At 37.4% G+C, this 22518-nt stretch overlaps 4 protein-coding genes and 1 long non-coding RNA gene across 6 annotated transcripts in view; 3 read left to right on the plus strand and 2 right to left on the minus strand.

The window, feature by feature from the left end:
• Window positions 1-7681, minus strand: part of usp45 (ubiquitin specific peptidase 45) — a 33801-nt gene extending 26120 nt beyond the window's left edge. Inside the window, exons 1-5 of the mRNA XM_084385776.1 lie at window positions 7364-7681; window positions 6406-6514; window positions 6022-6191; window positions 3531-3631; window positions 2957-3057 (exon numbers count right to left, since the gene is read on the minus strand). Coding sequence (XP_084241902.1) covers window positions 2957-3057; window positions 3531-3631; window positions 6022-6191; window positions 6406-6508 — 475 coding nt within the window. The 5' untranslated portion in view covers window positions 6509-6514; window positions 7364-7681. The remainder of the gene's footprint in view (window positions 1-2956; window positions 3058-3530; window positions 3632-6021; window positions 6192-6405; window positions 6515-7363) is intronic.
• The window catches only part of cnr2 (cannabinoid receptor 2), a 302290-nt gene that overhangs the window by 13114 nt on the left and 266658 nt on the right, over window positions 1-22518 (plus strand). The window lies entirely within an intron of this gene.
• On the plus strand, window positions 8501-11206 carry tstd3 (thiosulfate sulfurtransferase like domain containing 3). The gene is made up of 4 exons (XM_084385781.1): window positions 8501-8784; window positions 9108-9296; window positions 9382-9541; window positions 10703-11206. The coding sequence occupies exons 1-4, from the start codon at window positions 8661-8663 to the stop codon at window positions 10767-10769; spliced, it is 540 nt and encodes a 179-aa protein (XP_084241907.1). The 5' UTR covers window positions 8501-8660; the 3' UTR covers window positions 10770-11206.
• On the plus strand, window positions 13038-17618 carry LOC311275913 (desmin). Its single transcript, XM_084385224.1, has 11 exons — window positions 13038-13323; window positions 14087-14240; window positions 14786-14935; window positions 15235-15354; window positions 15451-15546; window positions 15634-15768; window positions 15920-16030; window positions 16103-16213; window positions 16298-16422; window positions 16539-17006; window positions 17420-17618. Exons 1-11 carry the CDS (start codon window positions 13103-13105, stop codon window positions 17502-17504), a joined length of 1776 nt encoding a protein of 591 aa, XP_084241350.1. The 5' UTR covers window positions 13038-13102; the 3' UTR covers window positions 17505-17618.
• The window catches only part of LOC311275914, a 62756-nt gene continuing 56073 nt past the window's right edge, over window positions 15836-22518 (minus strand). For both annotated transcript variants that reach the window (XR_014625007.1, XR_014625008.1), the window contains one exon: window positions 15836-16969. This is a non-coding gene — a long non-coding RNA (uncharacterized lncRNA). The remainder of the gene's footprint in view (window positions 16970-22518) is intronic.

Here is a 22518-nt window from a genome sequence, read left to right on the forward strand (position 1 = left end):
TTACAGCTAAGTGACACAAAGTTTAATATATCACCTATAAAAGACAAATCAATGCTAAAATGAGGGCCACTGCAATTTGCCTTTAAGCAATTTTAGCCTAAGTCTTTGCAGTTTCTGTACTGTACCCTACTGCCAAAAGATGCACTTTTTTCTTACAATTATTATCATAACATTTAATTGAATAATTTATCAATATTATCATACATATTCTAGATAAGATTATAACTGGCCAAAGTAATTGTGAAACCCTACTCTGGAGCAGTTAGCACCACTTTTGCATGGTTAACCCAACATTGTTGTGCTAAAATTGTAGGGTAAGTGTACCCATTAAGCCCACCAAAATCTAAATCTAGGTTTTTTTCATAGATATTGACATAGTTTATAAGAAAAATAATTTGTTAAAATGCAAGATCAATCTCTCATTTGAAAATGTATTAATTAGTTGATGTACATTTTAGAATATAAAATTAAGATAATTTAGGAATAAAGTCAGAAGTCTGGCATGGGCTTAATTGGTACTTTTGGCACCATTTAAGCCCGCATGTGTTCCAAATAAGCCCACATCATCTTTGATTCATAAAATATAAATTTTTTTATTGATTTTAAAGAAGTAAAACATCAATATATTTATTCAGTGACAGGGAAGAATAAAAAAAGTCCTTTTGCTAATGTTTGATTAGAGCCCTGGGTGGGATGGGTTGGTGTTAGTGGCCGGGGGTCTGGAGCCTTAAGTTGGCTTGACTGGAGTTGTAGCTGGAGTCAAGCTGGAAGTTTGACCGGGTGTATCTCGGAAGCCAAGCCGAGTTGGGGCTCCATATTCTAGGCTTAGGGGGGGCTCCTAGTGGGTGGAAGTGACCATACCTCGGGAAGAAAGCCGAGTTAGGGCTCAATACTCCCGGCATAGGCGGTCCACTAGGTGACCCCTCCATGCCCTGAGTCCAGAGCCCCATCTCGGCTTGGGCCCCAAGTTTTGCCCGGTCAAAGCTGGACAGGAAGTGGCAGTATCTCGGAGCCGGACGGTCCCAGGGGCTCAGGACTGTGGGGAATATAGGGTCCCTCTGGGAGCTCTCCATGCCCAGAATCTCAAGCCTTTACTCAGCTTGGCTCCCGAATTATGCCCGGTTATACATACAGGACTTTAGGACAAACCGGGCTCTATCTCATTTGAATGAATGTGTGTAATTTGTGTGTAAGTAAGGTAAGGTTAAAAGGTTAGTAAGGTAAAAGCACACAAAGGCATGTTATCTTTAAACACTTTAAAAAAAATTATATTATATAAATATTATATTTATATATTATATTTAGTTTGCAATTAGAGGGATTCTTCATTGAAATACATAAGGTGGGCTTAAATGGTACACAGTGAGTAATGGTGAAAAAAGACAATGTTTTCCTTTAAAAATGTAAGATATGTTTACAAATGCATGCATGGAGCTTAAATATACTGTGGACTAAGTATCATAGTAATTTTCATTGTGCCCACATTGAGAAATGTTAAGTTTTTTTCATTCAAGGTTAGCTTGTGATGGCTCTGGTTTGCATGCGTTTTGTGGCGCTGTACCATTTAAGCCCATCTTAAAAAAAAGTTAATTTATAAAAAATAATCTTCTCTACAAAACAATTTATGATGCATTTATTTGTAAATGAATGTAAAATGAATCACAAAACATTCATTGTTTGCAGTTCACATGCTTAATTCTTTGGCAGTCCATCTTTCTGTAAGGCTAATGGTTTGATCTAGAGATTAGCTTTGAACCCAAGCTAATAAAACTCATCTTTCCATTTAAAGGAAAATGATATAAAATGATAAAGTACTATTTGTTCATACACAAAAAACAATACATTTATCTCTTATTTGACATAATATCAATGTAGTTACCAAAGAAATGGCTGAAAATTGCTGAAATGTGTTGATTTCTGAAGGGTCCCGAAACACCAAAGTTTTGGGGTGACTTTGTGTGAGGTCACCTGAGACAGCATGCACATGGGTGGGGCTAACTCAACATTGCCAAATGTGATTGGCATGCAATTAAAAATGCCAGGGAAGTAACAAATCACTGGATTGGTTAAAATAATAAGCAGCATAAAATATTATTTTCTCTTTTTTTAATTTGACTTCAGAGTTGAAAGTGGGCTTAAAGGGCACATGGGCTTAATGGGTACACTTACCCTACAGTAAGAAATTATTAGAAATTGAACATATTACAGTTATATATGCCTCCTATTTTGAAATTCGTACAGTAACTGAAAATCTGTGTCCTGTAATGTAATAAATTAGACTAGTCATTATTTAAATTGGTTATACGCTGTATGTATCCAATCATGGTTACTGGCACCACAAATATCCAGATAAAATTGTTAACTCAGGGTTTAGGAATGTACAGTGTGAAATAAAGAATGAGCAGTTTGAAACGTGAGACAACATATCCAAATATTCTATTTAGAATGGGGTTTAGAATGACTAACTCTTTAATGTGAGAAAAGCCTCATATTTATTGTAAAAAAAGAAAAAAAAAGCTATATGCACAAAACTGAATTTACGTAAATATAGGAGAGGACACTCAAAAAACAGCAGATTTTTTGTCAATGAAATATCACAGTGCTTTCAGGTTGCCTAAAAAGTGTGTATGTCTCCTCATTGTATCTGGAAAACTAAAACGAGTGATCCCAGGGCAAAGGTCAGTGATGACAGTTGTGCTAACATGGCATTGCTGTGTACAGAGAAACAATGAGGAGCTTCTAAAAAAAACATTTGAAAGAAAACCCAGCTCTTATTTGAGCTCCAAAAACTCTATAAAACAAGGCAATTTTGGGGTTTTAATCTGTAAATAAGAGTCGGCTTCTATCAAAGATGAATCTTCACAATGACTGTCACTACTATTAGCGGATGAAAAAGTGTTTTCTTATAATTAAAGATAAAGTCACACTTCTGCGTGTTTTTCTGTGGAATAACTACCTGAGGCGGCCTTTGCTGAGTGCTTCTGCAGGAAGTCCAGCGTCTGAGCCAGGGCTTTCTTATTGCAGTGAGTGGAGAGCTCTTCCTTACATTCAAAGCACCTGTTAAAGGTGAGCAAAACTAATGTCAAAATGCAATCTACTATGCATTTTAAGTCTAATACAAAAGAGTGTAGACGTCTTTGAAAGCTGCATTTATTTGACCAAAAATACAGTAAAAACAGTAATATTGTGAAATAATAAATGAACTAATGAAATAATAAATGTGAAATGAACTGTTTTGTATTTTAATACATTGTTTTGTAATTTATTCCTGCGGTGTCAAAGCTGAGTTTTCGGCAGCCATTACTCCAGTGTCACACGATTCTTCAAAAATCATTCAAATTTGCAACTTCTTTGATTAAAAGAAAGTTCAAAATAACTGTTAATAATAATTAATAAATGTAAATATTCAAATTAAATGCATACTTAATAATTTCTTTAAAAAAAAAATCTTACTGACACCAAACCTTTGTGTTTATGGATAAATGATAAAATAATCACGCAATACAGCATAATCAATTGACGTTTCCTACCAGGCCTTCCATGTACTGAGGCTGATGGTGATACAGTGAGAGTCAGAGCGATGAGCTTGCTGATGTTTCGTGGAATGCTGAGTTTCTGCCTGGTTACAGCCCTGAAAGAGAGAGCAACATTAGCAAGGTTTGAAGGTTGGCATATATTTTAAGATCTAGTCTTTGTTTTGGTCAATACGTTGTTCCCACTGTCAAATCAAGGTCAAACAAAGTCTCTACCATACTCCCAAATATGCTGAACAGCTTAAATGACCCATTCAAATACTGTGAGTAAAAGGCAAAGGAAACAGCAGGGTTACTCAATCCACTTTCAAAAATGCTGTGCGACCAGGGTAATAATATGACCTTTTAAGCATAGGCCTAATACAAGTTTATTTCCCCTAATAAGAGTCTCTTTTCACAACACTAACGTTCAAAAGTTTTGTGTCAAACTTGAGATCAAAAGTGACAGTAAAGACTTTTGCACTGTTACAAAAAAAATCTATTTCAAATAAATGCTGTTCTTTTGAACTTTTTATCCATCAAAGAATCCACAAAAAAATTATAATTTTTATCAACATTGATTGCAAAAAAAAGTATTCTTAAGCACCAACCAAATCAGAATATTAGAATGACTTCTGAAGGATCATGTGACTGAAAACTGGATGGCTGTGGACAATTCAGCTTTGCCATCACAGGAATATTTTAAAGGGATACTCCACTTTTTTTGGAAATAGGCTCATTTTACAACTCCCCCAGAGTTAAACAGTTGAGTTTTACCGTTTTCGAATCCATTCAGCCGATCTCCGGGTCTGGCGGTACCACATTTAGCATAGCTTAGCATAGATCATTGAATCGGACAAGACCATTAGCATCTCTCTCAAAAAATGACCAAAGAGTTTCGATATTTTTCCTATTTAAAACTTGACTCTTCTGTAGTTACATCGTGTACTAAGACCGACGGAAAATGTAAAGTTGCTATTTTCTAGGCTGATATGGCTAGGAACTATACTCTCATTCCTGCGTAATAATCAAGACACTTTGCTGCCGTACCATGAGTGCAGCAGGCGTAATGATATGAGGCAGCGCCTGAGAATAGTCCCCAGCTCGGTAACTCCCAACGTGACCGGGACTAAGTTTATCTAACCTATTAGACCTATTTTCAGGCGCTGCGTCATATCATTACGCCTGCTGCACTCATGGTATGGCAGCAAAGTTTCTTGATTATTACCATGATTATTACGCAGTAATGAGAGTATAGTTCCTAGCCATATCAGCCTAGAAAATCGCAACTTTTCAGTCAGTCAGTCTTAGTACACGATATAACTACAGAAGAGTCAAGTTTTAAATAGGAAAAATATCGAAACTCTTTGGTAATTTTTTTGAGAGAGATGCTAATGGTCTTGTTCGATTCAATGATCTATGCTAAGCTATGCTAAATGTGGTACCGCCAGACCCGGAGTTCGGCTGAATGGATTCGAAACCGGTAAAACTCAACTGTTTAACTCTGGGGGAGTTGTAAAATGAGCCTATTTCCAAAAAAAGTGGAGTATCCCTTTAAAGTGGCCGGTATAATGCCCTTTTCACAAGTAAAATAAGTCTTTGATGTCCCCAGAGTGTGTATGTGAAGTTTTAGCTCAAAATACCCCACAAATATTTTTAAATAGCATGTTAAAATTGTCACTTTTTGAGGGTGAGCAAAAACCCAGTTTTGTGTCTGTCCCTTTAAATGCAAATGAGCTGCTGCTCCCGCACAGGGGGTGGAGCTTCAAGAGCTCATGTCCTTTTACCTCACACAGACATGCACTGAAAAATTTCACAAACTTTTAGCCTTTTATGTTCAAACCGGAGTCAGACAATGATGGAGAGACTCAAGAAGAAGTGACAACATGTAGAAAACATTTCTGAATGGTTAGTTGATGAATTTATATAGCTTATGTGTAGTTATCTTCTAGTCATTAGCATATTCTGTCATGATAATCTATAAATCGCGTTCCCGGGGGAGGGGTTTATGTAAATTTTAGGGTTGGTGATGTCACTAACCCGGGAGGAATGTCGTGTAGCCCCTACCAGCCGTTTGTTGTAGTCCTTAAAAAGCAATTTCTTTAAAAGAAAATATCTCCCTTTGTTTTGAACTTTGAGAGTTGTAACTTTACAGATGTTGTTTATGCTCAAACAGCAACATTACACACTAACTAAAGTTAAAAAAGTGAAATCATAATCAACCACCCCTTTAAAATTAGAATAATGTCACAGTTTTTGCAGTATTTGCGCCTTGGTGAGCATAGGATACTTTTTAAAAACTTTTAGACAACATATTCACAAAATGCCTTAAAAAAGTATAAATACTTAAAATGACTTTCTGTGAACAATTTCTTTATAATTTTTTGCCAGTAAAGTTTCTAATATTTGTGAAATATGAATATGCCGCAAACAACCTGATACTGCGCACTGACAGAACTGCATAGATTGTAACACAATATATTAGTGTTTCAGAGTGAGAAGATCTCACCTGGAACCCACACTTGAGGCACACAAGGATGTCATGTACTCCTGCTGCTTCTCCCTCAAGCACATTCCTCTCCTTAAGACAATCGGAGCACACCGACCACAGGCTGCCTGTCACTGCCTTCTTCACTGAGCTGAGGTCCACAGCCCTGCTCACATGCTGGCACGTCAACCCTAGATGACGCAAGAATATACATCTTTACTGAAGAGTTTACAACTCTATACAAGCTTTGTTAAATCCACAATCTGAATTGGAATGATTAAGGAACTACATGCATGACAGATCCTTAATGTCTGATACATGCTTTGGATGCTTCTCTGTGATTTTGCAACGTACACCAATGAACAATGCACTGGCATGAAAAATTACATCATAACCTTTCCTTACCGCCAACCTCGTCGGACGAGTCTTCATCGCGAGGCTTCTTTGGCTTGTTAGACCGCTTGGTCATGTCTGCGGTTTTTAAAGAGAAGGGGTCTTTCAACCGCATTTGTATCTGGGGGAGGAAAAAATCACTAAGTATGAGAACCAACAGCACAGTTAAAATTGTGTTTCTGAAGCCTAACATTATCACATAACACATACACATGAGGGCCTCAGCATACTTCCAAGGTGGGCACAAAATGACAAAATTATTTTGACATATTAAAATAATCCATTGCAACTTAAAATACAAAAAACCAAAATAATTTCAGAGAGTTAAACTATTTATATTAAATTACATATTCAAATTAAAATAATATCCAATCCATCCTAACTAAAAAAAATTTTTAATAATTGAATGTAACTAAAGGCTAAAAAATGCTAAAATAAGGACGCACAACATGTAAACTGATATTATATTTATTCTTATTCTGATTTTTTTCCCCACAACACTTTGTTTTAGTGAAGAACAAGGTTCTGGAAGCTCTGGAATGATCTATTTACACTCCTGCGAATTTTTCCTTTCCATCTCAAATATCTCAGTGGGCAAACATTACAGTAGCAGACTACCTGATCTATCTGAACTCATGAATACTGTAAGATGACAGCAATTGAATACGGTTTACATAAGGAAGTATCCTGTCAGCAATTTAACCATTAACTATAACTGACGAATCGGTAAGTGAGGATAATAAAGCAATACGAGAGAATTAGTTATTAACACACCATTGTAGAAAAGCAAACAAGAGCACGACACCTGAGACTTGCCCAGGTAACGTAACTGATACAAGTACTGACAGCAGGTACCGGCTGGTTAAAGGCCTTTGCTTACATAGTATTAAGTAAGATCTGTTTATAACGCACAGTTAGAGTAGCTACAACAGTAAAAGGTCGTTGGATTATAGTAATAAACCCAACTCACCCTGTTTATGTTTCCCTCCTCTCTAGGCTCGCAAACAAGTGAACGTCAGTTGTCAAGTGGCCAGGTGGAAGAGCGAGGCTGATAACTTGCATATGCTTCCAAGTTTATAAATACGGATGAATTTCTGTCGGTAGTTTGGTGTTCGGATCTAAAACTTCGACAATCGGGAATCGAGCAATTCCGAGACAGTTTGTATTTTGATTTATAGAGTTTGTCAGCGTATTTGGTGGCATTTGGGGAAGAAGAACAGAAAGCACAAGTATCACATATGTCACGTGGTCACAACCTCAACGACGCGCTACGGATACTTGTATGGTCAAACTCGTTTGGGTATCTACTGTAGCTATAATAGACGATAATAGAGCTGTTTGGCTCAGACGAGTACTGTAGTGTTTTGTAAAAATGTAAACACAAAAGAGCTATTTGAGAATTCAATATTATTGTTATATATCATGTAAAAATTGTCACATTTTCACTCTTTTTGTGTTATTAGAGTAAATGTGTAAAAAAAAAAAAAAAGGAAGGAAAAAAGGGGTACTTCTAGCTCACCCTCTCTTTTTAATTTTTCTTATTAAATTTTTTGCATAATTTAACCAGTTATTCTTTGCTGCATTATAAGTGCATTATATCCGGCCGATTATTATTTTATTGTGCATGATCATTCCTCTTGTCTTGGTATTGTTTGTGTTAATATACATATTGCGATCATTTTAATGAAAGTTAGGCCTATATTAACAATGTATTATTCAAACGTCAATTAAACCACACTTCTACATTAAACAAATGCTTTCATTTGCCAGCACCAATATTTCCTGAATGCCCACTTTCTCTACTGAGATTTGTTTATAATTAGTTTAATATTGGACGTGTGGGTCTGATTAAACGTAAATTATGTATTAACATGACATAACCACTTCAGATTCTGTTAAATAATCACTTGCATGTCAAAATATAGTATAACTTTGTTGAACACATATGCAAAAAAAAAGAAGAAAAAAAAAGAAAGAAAATGTGAAGCAAATATGCAAATAAAATAGAAAAGGAAAAAAACTATATCGTTATATATAAACAACTTAAAAGTTAAATTGGGGCAAAAAAAAAAAAAAAAAAAAGAGTAGCATACGTCACTGGTAATACGTAGTAGTTGTGCGCATGCGTACAGGAGTAGTGGATATAGCAGCAATCCTGCTACGTAGCTTAGATTCACGTCCCATTGTGTTTTCGTCAATATTTAGACACAAAACAAGGAAAAAAGTAATATCGTCATCTTGCAGCTGTCCTGGCTATACATTCTAGCATGGCGTTACTTGTCTGTTCACGGCTGACGAGAAGTTTTGTCCGCGTTGTAGCGAGCAGAAGTGTCATTCTTGTCACAAGACCACTGACGAGTTCATGCTGGACACATTTACGTTGCTTACAGCGTGAGTGTTGAAATATTGCATTGTGTAAATGTAATAGCAGCTACATCGTGATTGACATCTACAGATCTGTAAAATCCCGGCCAATCTTGTATTTGTCTTTACCGCTTTAACATGTGATTTCTCCCTCAGCGTTTTTTTTTTTTGAAAATGCTTGGGCTGTAATAAGTACTTAAAAAAACAAGTTTGTATAATTTGTTCTAAAAGGTGACATTTTTATTTTTAAAGTTAAAATATCACACAATGTCTAGCAAAAGAACGGCCTCTATCGGTCAAGTGTGTGTGTGTGTGTGTGTGTGTGTTTGTGTTTGTTTGTTATCTTTCAGATACCCGCTTCATTCGTTATGATGGTGCTTCGTTACTAAATTTCAGCTCTTCTAGTCAGCCTTCAATAGATGTGTCATATGAGCAGCTGAAGAAACTGCTGGTGTCCCGATCCAGTGTGGTTATAGACGTCCGTGAGCCGTGGGAACTCAGGGAATACGGGAACATACAGGGGTCTATTAACGTTCCACGTAAGTCAGTGAATGTCCTCATCCATGTAGGCTTCTGTATAAAGTCTCATTATATAATTACAATACTGTACCCTCTCATCTGCAGTGGGACAATTGAATGGAGCTCTCCAGCTCCAACCTGATGAATTCAAGGAGAAATATGGAGGAGATATGCCATCACAATCCCAAAATATAGTGTTCACCTGCCTAGCTGGTGTAAGAAGCAAAACTGCCCTGGAAGCTGCAGTGTCATTAGGATACACCAAGTGAGCAATTATGCTTATTATAGAACTATAATAGTGCTTGTTTCTTTGCCACAGTTTGAGTTCTGAGCGAAACTTTGAAAAGCATGACCTCTCAAGACTTGTAAAATGACTAGAGAAAATGACTCTAAATGTAGCATTTACAGCATCTGTTAGGCTATACCTCATGGCAGAAGTCTTCAAATGGGGAGTCACCAGTTAGTATTTGATTTAAAAGTCAATTTGGTCAAGAAAAAACATCAAAAATGCAATATTATGTTAAGTTCAACCAAATCTAAAGTTCAGCTTTATGTTTCATTATCCCTCCTACATTAAAATGCATTAAGTTACATTAAATTGTAATTTACGTGATATATATGATCCTGTACGTCAATAATGATTATTTTAATGCAGGGGTGCCCAAACGTTTTACTATGATGGGCCAAATATTGAACTCGTTTGAGGGCCGTATGCCGAAATTAAATCTTGCATTTTATTTATACAAAGTTAACTTATATTCTCTACATTTAAATGCAAAAATAAAACAAAAGTATAAATTAGAAATGAAGATATGCTTCAATGGCATGTTTATTTCCTATTTTTCTCCTCCTGATATCATCACAGAGCAAATTTGGTTTGGCCACCTCTGTTTTAATGGTTTTCCATTGTTATTCTTATTACAATTATTTAAATATATCAAAGGTATACAATGTGTCTTTTGGCACTCTAGTGTTTAATAAACAAAATTGCATGTGCCTTGTGGAAGAGGATTGTAGTCGGAGCTACTTGTCTGTTTATGTATATGACTAGTCATGCAGGACAGGTACTGTGTGTCTAACTTAGTCTGAATATAAACACTTCTTATAGAAAATAAGACAAAAACACAGTTTGGAGGATGAATTCATGATGTGCTCGCTCATAATATAAATTTTAAACAAAAAAAAAAAGTGACAGTGTGCCTTTAATGTAGTATGCAGTACTAGTAGTACATTTATAGGCAGGGCTACTGTGAATTTTATACAATATACTCTAGGTGTCTGTCTGTCCACCAAGAAGAAGCAACAGGATATGCACCAGATTATACAAACCAGATTTGTTTCTTATATCAATAGGCTATACGCTACAGTATATTGAAGTTCTGTTTGTATGGCCTTAGTTGCCTAATTGATTTTTCTCTTCCGGTAGGGTTCAGCATTTTCCAGGCGGATGGCAAGAATGGGCAGAACGTGAATTAATACAAACCAAAGAGTGATTGTCCCGTTGTAGTCATGCTAACACTGTGATAGAAGTTTAACTGGTACTGCAATTTCAATTGACACTGAGTAAAAATGTGCCACTAAGACTAAGGTATTGACTGGAAGTAAAGGAATGGTGTGATTACATTATAAACCAAGATGCAGTAGTATATTACATATTGGGATAAATGCACATTCTACTCTTATATTTCATTTGACATATAGCATACTGTAGTATAGTTGGAATGGGAAGTGCAGTGACCTGCAGTGTGTACGGTACAATTTCTGTTCAAAGGGCTGTTGGCTATTTGCCTAATACGTAAACCTAAATATTTTGAGCAGGCAATCCAAATATCAGGGCAAAAACATTTATCCAATGATTTATGTTCAGTTTGCATAGTACTATAAAGTGGAGTGTTGTTTTTGTATTCTTGAAAGTAAAACTTTAATGTTACATTGTGTGTATTGTGCTTATTTGAAAAAGTATCTGCATTATCTCGCATTTGTCATTTTTGATAAAAGCATCTAAAAAAATATAAACCCAACCCTAAATATTACAATTTAAGATGTAACTCATCCTTCATTTGAATATCATCATGTACAGGCTAGAATTGCTCACAAAATATAAACATAGTATATGTAATCTAGTGAGAGAAAACTATACCAAGACAAAACACTTTAATTGCTGGTTTATGTGCAATATAGGCCTATTTTTATTTAGAAAGAAATAGCCCTTTTACGCAGCATTAAATTGTTCAAAAAAAGACAGTAAAGTCATTCATTATGTTTCATCTTTTGAACTTTCTATTCATCAACGAATCTGGAAAACAATGGATCACGGTTTTAACAAAGATATTAAGCAGCACAACCATTTGAACAATAATAAGAAATGTTTTTTTGAGCAGCAGATCAGAATACTGAATGATTTCTGAATGATCATGTGACACTGAAGACGAGTAATAATGCTGAAAATGTAGTTTTTCCATCACAAAAAGAAATTACATTTTAAAATATATTAAAAAAGAATTTGGTTTAATTCTAATATTATTTCACAATGTTACTGTTTTACTACTTTTAACTGAATAAATGCAGTGAGCATAAGAGACTTCTTTCAAAAACATTACATCTTACCGATTCCAAACTTTTTCAACAACTTCTACCTTACAAATAAGAAAACCCTCTTCACCATACATAATCTGACTGGCACTTTATAAGACTTTGTTATTGTCCTATACAAGTTGCAATGTCATCTGTGACTTATGACAACAACAGCTATTGTACTGCCATTTTATAATAATATCATCAGAATTTCTTACACACTAGCATGTGTCTTTGAGCCATAAGTATGTGTCCGATTATAAGAATTATGTGTACCATTGCCATTAATGTGGATGTGATGAAGCTGTTTTCACAGATAAATCTGAAAAAATATATATAAGCAAAGCAGCCTCAACAACAAATGGACAAAGACAATAGTGCCTTATTATTGCCAATAAAGAGGCTAGCCTATTGTCTTTATCAATGGTGTCATTGTTATTTTCTGTATATGAGCACTGCTACAGGAATGACTAATGTACTGTAATTGAATGAGATAGCAGGAGTAAAATAACGCCTGAGTGATTCAGCTCATTTAGCCACTGTTCACATCTCAGAGAGATGCAGACCCAGCCTTCCTCCCACATGGCTGGCAAATCTTAGATCGTTGGAAAGAATCTCATAAACCACATTCTGTCAGCACAAAAAAAAACCAACAGCAGCCTTGTGTCATGAAGAAAACATTAGAGCATAATTCAGCTGATACTCTATCTGCACCTTTTTAAGGGAAAATAATTATTTTAGGTTCTTCAGATTATGATTAAAAAGACTGTGAGGTCTTCCCACTTAAATCCTTTAGTCATCTCAACCGTGAATCTCAGACAGGCCTTAGAAAAACATTGGGGTTCGTTTCCCATCGCATTTCTCATTTTTTACACATACTTTCATGTAAATAGTGACCAGATTAATGTCATCTCTCACATATCAGTATCCCTTTGCACAGATTGACCCCGTGACACTATTTCTTGCTCTGTCTAGAAGCATGTGTAATTAAAATCCCTACATATCAAAGCGCATCAACATCACGACTGCCTCTTAATTTAACCCTCCATTCAACACCTCTCAAGAACCTGACAGATGTTTGAGTGACTGGCCCATTTCTTGATGGTGCAGAGGCTCAACATTCCCAAAGCACTGACTCATGTTTATAGCTGAGTATAAAATGCCTGGACCTCTGGGAGTGTGGATTTGTGAACAGAGCTTGCAAAAGGAAGATCGACAAAGTAAGGCCTTAAAGTTTAGCCACTGATCAACGATGAGTCGCAGCCCAGAAAGGATCTCATCCTATCGCCGGCATTTCGAGGACACCAGCACCTCCTCTTACCAGGTGAGGGTCAGCAGCCCTTCTCCCGTCAGACGGGATGTGGGGAGGTGCCGTTCAGCCAGCTACTCCCGTAACGCCACCGCCGTGAGAAGCAGCACGGCCATGGGACGGAGGACCATCTCATCCTCACGCAGCCAGCCCCTCATGACTGGGTAAGCATCGCACATGAAGCATAGGAACAATACTGAACATCATGCATTACACTTCATGCAATTTGTTAAACCAGTTGAGGAGAATAAATGTTTTATCTGGTGGTGCACAGTGTAACTTGTGTAAGTTATATATTTGCTTACACAACAATACACACACACGTACTGTGTGTTTTTGTGAATAAATTCCATGCAAGTTTTTGTATATAGTTTTTTGTGTATCATTTTTGTAGTATTACACATGGCAAATATTTAAGAAAATATCTAATTATATACATGCTTAAAACTAAATTTTCCATTATAGAGACTTTTTTGTTGTTATTTTTGTCCTCATGATTTCTCTTATTTATATTTTGTCTTATAATGATTATTTATACAGATTATATAGGCTATATGAGTTAAGGTATTTTTAATCATCCTCAATATAAAACTAACATAAAAACTGGGTTGCTTGCAAAAGGTGGCTTTAATATTTTGACTTTACTTTTCGAGTTTCCTATTTAATTAGTAGCCTACTATTGACTGGTGGCAAATAATTGCTTTGTTAGAACACACTTTCTTTTTCATTTGACTTATTGATCCGTTACAAATCACACAAAGCCTCTAGGAGACTCGAGCGCTGTGTGTGACCGTGACCTAATAAACCCAAAGTGACAAATAAATGAATCTGCACAATATCAGTAGCATGCTACCTTGCATTCACTTTCAGTTGGTCTCATGGTGTTTTACCTTGAAATTCAAGTTATGTTAACTGAATTGATTGCAGTGTCGGAATGGGAGCCATCTGTCTCAGCGGAGGGGGTCCAGGGTTCGATCTCGACCAGGCTGCTGCAGAAAACCGTGAATTCCTCAGCACACGAACCAGTGAGAAACAAGAAATGATTCTGCTCAATGACCGACTGGCAGCATACATTGAGAAGGCAAGTGCAGTTACACAAAATGAATATGCACTTGGAGCAATTTGAAACTTTTACTATTATATCTCACACACAAAGCTTTGGCAGCACTTTTATCCACTCATAATAATTGTTCCATTCAGTGAACCTTTTAATAGATTTTTTTTTTTTTTTCTTAACACGAAGAATACCTATTTGTATGATCTAAAGAGCCACTGTGACCACAAAGAACCTTTTGTGGAATAAAAAGATTCCATGGATGTATCAATTAGCCTATATGTCACTTTATTTATAACATCATAAGCTACTATAATTGATAGCCTAACAAATATGCTTTACATTCTTTAACATTGCTCTTAATGCTCTTGGAGACGAGCCTCATTTTCAGAGCCATCTTTGACAGCATTTGTCTGATTTGGCCACGGTTGAATGCGTCGCGCTCACTGGCAGTGCAAATGCCACTGCTGGCCCACGAGATAAAGCGCATTATTCGCACTTCTGTGGGCATACAGATACAGACAGGGCACATAACATGCGTACTGTTTTCTTGTTCTCCTGTCGAAACAAAGGTCCGGTCGCTTGAGCAGCAAAACAAATTGTTGGAGACGGAAATCGAGTCCCTGAAGAATCGATTCCTGAAGCCCACCGGCCTCCGCTTGCTGTACGAGGAGCAACTCAAGGAGCTGAAGAGGCTGGCTGACCAGATGAGAGTGCAGCGGGTAATCATTTGAACAGATCTTTATATAATAATAATAATAATAATAATTAATGAATAAATCATATTTTTAAAAATGGCTACAATAAATGTAGGCCTAGTTCATTAATATTCAGCCATACAAGTCTATATAGAATTAGCCTATCCATAAAATATTAATAGGATACATATTTACAAGCCTGTTTTAAAACATCAAAAATGTTGCCCAATGTTGTCTTTGATAAGTAACTCTGAGGCGATAATTCGCAGTGAGGAGAAATAGTCTTTGTATTATGATAATAATGCTTCCAATTCATTTTAAAGGACCTTGCTATTGCTGCAAAGGATGCTATGGCGGGTCAGTTGGAGATGATTAAGATTAAATATGAGGAGGCCTTAGAGATGAGGAGGAAAGCCGAGCTTGACATTGAAGCTTTCCGTCCGGTATGATTCCCATCAAATTGCCTTATAACATTTATCTTTATTCACAAAGAAATGTGATAGAATGAGATCTCTTCCGAACATCTTTTATATTCTCAGGACGTGGACGCCGCCACCTCCGCGCGCATTGCTTTGGAGAAGCAGCTAGAAAACCTGGAGGTGGAAATAGAATTCCTTCAGAGAGTGCACAAACAGGTAATTAAAATCATAAAAACAATTATACTTGCACTTGATAAATAAAATCGAAATGTTTTAATATTATAACAAACCGCACGCTTGCAGGAAATCGACGAGCTTCTGAAACAGATCTACGCAGCCCACGCCACAGCATTAGACGTCTACAGTCTCCCCGACCTCTCAAGCGCTCTCAAGCAGATCCAACACCAGTATGATGACATTGCAGCTAAGAACTTACAGGTGGGTATTTTTAAATTACAAATATTGTTTAAAATGTTTGGAATTGAGGAGGCTGATGAGCATTGTCTGTGACTGTGAGTAGTTTTAATTAAAGGAAAAACACTGCAGTTTCAACAAAATATATGTTACAACACTTTTCATTTGTCTACAGGAAATGGATTCTTGGTATACAAATAAATTTGAAGATCTCAACAACAAAACAACAAAACATGTGGACAAGGTGCGAAGCGTGAGAGAGGAAATTGTCACTGCGAAGAAGGATGTAAGTATTAATGATCTTTCTTTAACATGCTTACATTGGGCAATACATTCATTGTTCCCTCTTGTTTTTTAGATTCAAAATAAGGAACGTGACTTGGACTCTTTGAAAACCAAAAATGAGGCTTTGGAAGCACAGATCCGTGAGACTCAGGAAAAGTACAGAAAAGAACTAGAAGAATTCCAGGTGAGACAAATATAATTTGGCCTACATGCAAAGTAAAATCGAAGAAAGAAATCCAAGCATAAATTATATAAACACTTCTGACAGGCAAGAATTGAGGCCTTGCAGCTTGAGCTGAAAGCCTCCAAACAGAAGATAGCGCTGCTCCTGCGTGAATATCAAGATCTGCTCAATGTGAAGATGTCCCTCGAGATTGAAATTACCACATACAGGTAGCTTTTAGCAATTTAAATGTGTGATCACATAAAACAGTTAATCCCACAACACTTTTCTTTCAGAGTAAAACATACCAGAATATAATCATTTCCTCCTCAATTGTTGTTCACAGGAAGCTCATTGAGGGTGAGGACTCTCGTCTGTCTTCCATGGTCCAGAGCATGCAAACCATGTCCCTCATGAGTGGCAGCATGAGTGTTCACAGTGCTGGAGCCGCTGATAGAGCGGGTGGAGGTCTTGCCGGAGGTCTAGGTGGTGGTCCTGCCACAGGTCTAGGAGGAAGCATTGGCGGTGGATTTGGCGGAGGTTTAGGTGGTAGTCTTGGCACAGGTCTTGGAGGAAGTCTTGGTGGCAGCCCTGCCACAGGTCTTGGAGGAAGCACTGGCGGTGGTGTTGGCGGAGGTCTAGGTGGTGGTCTTGGAGGAGGCATTGGTGGTGGTCTTGCTGGAGGTCTTCCCGGAGGTAATGACGGAGGTTTTCTCAATGGGATCACCGGTGGGGTTGGCGGTCCAGGCACCAATGTCGACTATAATCAAGAGCAGGCTGTGGAGATGACAGAGAGGAAGACTCTGCTTATCAGGTAGCATTCAAATAAAGCTTTCTGTCAGAACTGTGGTTTTGCACATGTGCTCATTCTGTGGTGTTTGTGCAGAAACTTGGGTTCGATTCTGGCCATGAATCATATTCCCATCTCACTCCCTGTATCCCATTTCACAGTGTTTAATGTCCTCTCTCAAATATCTCTGCACATAAAAGGTAGAAAAGCTGTCACTGGGGCAGTACCCTTTTGAAAGGGCACCACCCTGACAGCTTTTGTACCTTTTTTTCTGAGAGTGATGGCAAAATAAAAATAAGCATTCTATCAATAAACTCAAATAAACAAAGAAAATGTAACAGATACTGCAGAGTGATATAAAGTAAAATAAGTGTAGAATTAATATTTTAGAGTTTCATTTTAGCCTGCTGAATGAATTGCATTGTTTTCTCCCACAGAACAGTTAAAACCGAGGATGACGTTCTGGAGAGCAACACACAGGAGAAATCTTATTCCATCTCTGGAGCAGCAGATGATGAGTAGTGGTGTTTTCTGCTCACCAGTCATGCCTTCAAATGCGTGTGCCTTACTACTCAAAGATCAGCTTGCGTCTTGCATTGCTTGTCCACAAATGGAAATAAAGCTCTGAGCATCATGTCCTTTTGTGGGTTTTGTTTCAACATTGTCTGTGCATAAAATCCGCTTTTACACAATATCAACAGGTGTAAAATGCAGGGCACCTTATGACTGTTTATGATGAGGAAGGAATAGACAGGAACACTTCTTAAGGGAGTGTGATTGTGTCACTCAAGGCTCAGTTTATGACCTTGATTCTTTGGCCAAAGGGGAACCTCAAGCTGTACGGTATACTGCCACAACAAGAATCACGCTCACTATGGCCCAATTCTATCTAAATCTGCCCTCTTCATCTGCATCTGATCCATCCTGATCGGTTCACACTGGAAAATGTCCAAACACTCAAAACTTTCTAGAAGTGTGAGGTAGATGTGCACTGGAGTACTTAAGCATAAAACTACTGTCGGCAAAAGCAGCATGTTGACACAATTTATCCAATTAAAAATATGCATTTATATAGACTTTAAATGAAAAACTGATGATTCGATTCAAAACAACTTTCAGATCACGAGCCTGAGCACTGACAAACCACACTTGAGTCAATAGTCCACTACAGCAAACAAAAGATAAATGCTCACAACAAGCACTAAAACATGTGACTGTTGCTAGAATAATTAAGACAAGGACGTCTAAATATTGAAGGAAGTATCCAATATCTGAAAAGAGAGAAAATAATTCAAAGGCTTCTTCACAGTGTAATAGGATTTGTGTGAATTTTAGTGCATGTACAAAGACAGACTGACTGGAGACAATAAAGACAAGTGGTAAATGGTAACACTTTACAATAAGGTCTCATTTGTTAACATTAGTTATTGCCTTAACTAACATGAACAATATATTCTTACAGCATTTATTAACTTTTTTTTTAGTTATAAAACATTTGATCTTAATATATTGGTAAATGTTGAGATTAACTTGAGACTAAAATGCTGTAGAAGTATTGTTCATTGATGTTAACTAATGTTAACAAATGAAACCTTCATATTTGATTGTATTTATCATATTCCTATCAAATAAATTACACTAATTTATCATTTTAAATTCACACATAAACACAACATGTATTATATTGTATAGCTCAAATACGCAAACACAATGTAATTAACCTCACTGTTGACTTTTTGTTTTACATTGTAAGTGGGGATTTAAGGTCATGTGATTATTTAGCAGATTTGGGAGAATCAAAGGCCCTCTGGGATTACAATACTAATTCAATCCAAAGAAAAAGGGATTATACCGGATTAAAATACATTAAAACGCCTATCCAGTCATTTAGTAGTTTTTCTAAATATGATAGTTCGTTGTGACAGCAGTTTTGTGTCATTTTTAATACCGAAAAACAAAATGTAATTGTTTTATTGTTATTATTACAATTATTATACTGTACATATCTCAGCCTAGTTTTTTTTAATTGACAGCACTGGAAAGATTCAGGGTCTTGAACATATCGGGTTAATCAATAGCCCCTCATTACTTTAGCTATACGGTCATCATTTCCACAAGCTCATCCCACCCGAAACGGAGGCGCAATTAACGGCCAGTACTTGCCTTGCATTGTTTCTCCGCAGAAATGCGCTGGACATTATGAAAAACCCAGAAATGTCAATCCTGTCCATTAATGAGGTTGCTACAGACAGTCTTCAGTGATGGTCGCTGATTCATATCATTAGTATGAATTTTGCCAGTCATGTAAAATGCATTCCGAGCTATAGGCGTTGTAAAGTTGGTGATATGCATTACGGCATGATAAAAATGATCTGCCTCATGCAATGCCTGCATGCGTGCGTTATCAATATAATTAGCTGCGTTTACGTGAGTGGCTAGTGACCTTTCAAAGACGGGAGCTATCCAGGGTCCTGCCAGGCCACATGAACACCGAGTGCTGCTGAAAAAGGATTTAAATATGGTCATTACAGCTTATTAGAATCAATGCGAAAAATCAGTTGTTTTCCTTTAAAGACGATTTATTAATTTAAACATATTTCCATTTATTTTGATCGAAAAGAAATATTGAGAGAAAAAAAGAAGTGTGATTTCTCATCCAAAATGGTGAAACAGGGATTTTCTATGTTAAATAAACCTTAGGCCTCATACAGGACTAAAAAAAAAACCACACAAATTATATCCAGAACCACATATTTAGCCTATACCTGAAGACTATTTTAGAATAGTTTCGTTTTCAGATCATTAGAAAATGTCATGCAGACACCCAAATTATTCAAAGTGTTTTCAATCCATGACTTGAAAGAATCTCGTCAATGGAATAACTAATGATCTGTCTGTACATAGCATCACACAAAACTCCCTCAGTCTTTTTTTTTTCTTTTCCCAGCGTCCACTTAAATGATCTGAGGATTAAAAGGGGGCAAAAGTTGGTGCTCTCTAAAACCTGAGAAATCCTGTCACTTTTTGCATATGGTTTTAGTGCTTTAATCCCAATTAGGCCCGGCTGACACACAGAACTATTCACTGCAAACCTCCCCTGAATACATTTGCCTAAAAATGAACTTCACAAATAGAGCTCGCGGTAAAGGCGTTCAACAGCAGAGAGAATCGGATAGACTGAAGGTTCATTCTTACGCGCTCGAGTGAAAAAGGGTATGAATTTATAAGGTACACCGAAACATTTCAATTCAGACAAGTTTACACCCCATTATGCGAGGCCTTTCAACTGGGACAAGAGAGGTAAAGTTGGGGAAATTCGGTTCAAAAGGCAGAGCTAACTTTGTTCAGGCTTTGAATACTGAAACGAAGCAGCCCCCTTTCTTTTGAGAGCATTTAGAAATGGGAGCACGCATGAACAGAGTCAAATCAGGAGCCACTTATCTCGCCACTTTCTAATGCGACTTTGAATATTAGTCTGGGTTAAAATCCCAATCATGTCATCTGGTGGGACTCCCATACAAGCATAATTACTATTCAATCGCGTCACTAATGTCCCACCCGCATCCCCTATCTGCGACGCAGCTGGTCCGCCCTTTGTGAGGCTTGCACTTTCCCGCAACAAGAGCGAGTAGGTTAAGCGCATACAAACAGGCATGCAAGATTAATATTTGTAGGCAAACATATTTTCGTTCATATTAAATTAATTAATTAATTAATCGAAAAAAATGTCTGACCTTTGTTTCTTGCAGCATATATTAGCTTCATTATAGCCTATTATGCTATTAAGCCATGGAATGTTGACGTATACAACTAAAGTAAAAAATAAATGCAGCAAATGATTTGTATAGCCTACCAAACGTTTTCCTTATTTGCACTGGGAATGAAAGAAAAACGATGAGAAAAGAAAGAGCCTACAAAAGGAGTTTGTATGGCAGAGAGTTTATGGTCGGCGTAAAAAAATGTTTTCGCTCGGGCATTGTGCATCGTTCAGATAGAGTGGTGAACCCTTGGCACTCAAGCCCAGTTTGGACGCATGAATGAAACCCCTGGTGGGACACTGCAGTTCTTCACACAGTCGCTGTTACCCTACATTCATGCTTCATTATTTGGCAACCTGTTAAATCAAATCCCACATTTAGCTCGAATTGTAACGCTGAGACCCTGAGAAAATGCTTTCAACCACTTGACCACTTTCTCCGAATCTCACAATCCGACGGTAAAAAAATGTTCTGGAATGCTCTGTTTGGGTCCACAATATTGTTCCGAAATAAAGCTGCTGCCGTGTAATTAATGTGCCATTTAAAAGACAGGGGACAATGCGAGCGTTCAAGCTATTTGATTTCATTTAATTTTCCATCCCATTTGCTCTGAACACTGCTTTAGCTTCCAAAACCCCTGCTCCAATGAGCGCTTTGGGATGACTTTCACCCTTTGCTTTTCCCGGTTAGGAGGACAGAAAAGAAAACGTCCCTGTTTCCGCCTTTGTGCACAATTTATTAGTTGGAGAACTTCGACTTTAAAGACACAAGACGAGAATGAGAATGGGCCCGGCTGGTGTGAGAGCTGTAGAGGCCGGACCCGCTGTTGCAGAGCGGATGGGAACCAGTCACAAATGGCAACATTAATAAATAACGCAGCGCACAGCCGGCCTTTGCATGCGCCTATTCAAAAATTGTTCGCGTGTCGTTCACGCTCTTTGACTCATTAAGGAGCCCAAAGAGAAGACTCCTAGAAAGGAGCAGTGGGGTACCTTTTCCCGAAGAAAGAAATCCCACCTCTGCTTCTCCAATTACAGCGTAGTGTCATCGCAGAGTCGCCAGGGCAGAGGTTAGCGGGACATGTTCATGGCTTGAATTTATCGCCCACAAATTCTTGTTTCTTCCCTTCGGCCTCTGTTCAGTCATTGAGGGCCACGATCAAAGAGGTCAAATGAAGTTTTAAAACCAGTGGTCACTTCAAATGACACCCAATGCTCCTGCATGAGTGAAATCAGAGTGCCATGTGTTCTCTTCTTGACACATGTCTAAATGATAACATAAAACACTAAATTGTTATTTATTAAGATGTTTGAACTCTTTAGTAACTTTGTATCCAAAAGAGCAATGCCTGTTACATAGGCCAAGTGTATTAATTCGTAGAGGCTAAAATGATCACTTTATCTGAATGTTGGATGAATAAAATGAATACAAATATTATTGCTTTCTCCTTGAAACTATTCCATACAAGCATAAAGCTGCTAAAAGATTAAACATTCGCAAGCAGAAACTATTGTCTTGCACAGGATTTTCTGTTCTGTTTTGTCCTGCGTCTTTTGATCAAATCTTTTTTTCTCCTCTCCATTAGTTCTAGAGCCCTGCAGGGCGCTTCATCAAAACTGAATGCGACCATCCTGATACGTGACCTGTTGTCAAAAAGTGTGAAATGATAAGGTGGTGGTTATTTTGAAAGCGGCTCTTATTTTTTTGGCTGGTTCTCCCGTTGAGTACCTGCCCGGTCCCAGCACGGCACACGCCGGGAGTCAATAGAAGTTAACAAG

Source organism: Rutilus rutilus, assembly GCF_951802725.1.
Source record: "Rutilus rutilus genome assembly, chromosome: 17".
Taxonomy (NCBI): Eukaryota; Metazoa; Chordata; class Actinopteri; order Cypriniformes; family Leuciscidae; genus Rutilus; species Rutilus rutilus.

What these genes read in the sequence shown, in the direction of transcription:
- tstd3 (XM_084385781.1), top strand. Translation starts at nt 8,661, where the DNA reads ATGGCGTTACTTGTCTGTTCACGGCTGACGAGAAGTTTTGTCCGCGTT. An exon ending in ACATTTACGTTGCTTACAGC is followed by an intron (nt 8,785 to 9,107) that starts GTGAGTGTTGAA and finishes GTTATCTTTCAG; the next exon opens with ATACCCGCTTCATTCGTTAT. An exon ending in GTGTCATTAGGATACACCAA is followed by an intron (nt 9,542 to 10,702) that starts GTGAGCAATTAT and finishes CTCTTCCGGTAG; the next exon opens with GGTTCAGCATTTTCCAGGCG.
- LOC311275913 (XM_084385224.1), top strand. Translation starts at nt 13,103, where the DNA reads ATGAGTCGCAGCCCAGAAAGGATCTCATCCTATCGCCGGCATTTCGAG. An exon ending in AGCCAGCCCCTCATGACTGG is followed by an intron (nt 13,324 to 14,086) that starts GTAAGCATCGCA and finishes AATTGATTGCAG; the next exon opens with TGTCGGAATGGGAGCCATCT. An exon ending in ATTGAAATTACCACATACAG is followed by an intron (nt 16,423 to 16,538) that starts GTAGCTTTTAGC and finishes TGTTGTTCACAG; the next exon opens with GAAGCTCATTGAGGGTGAGG.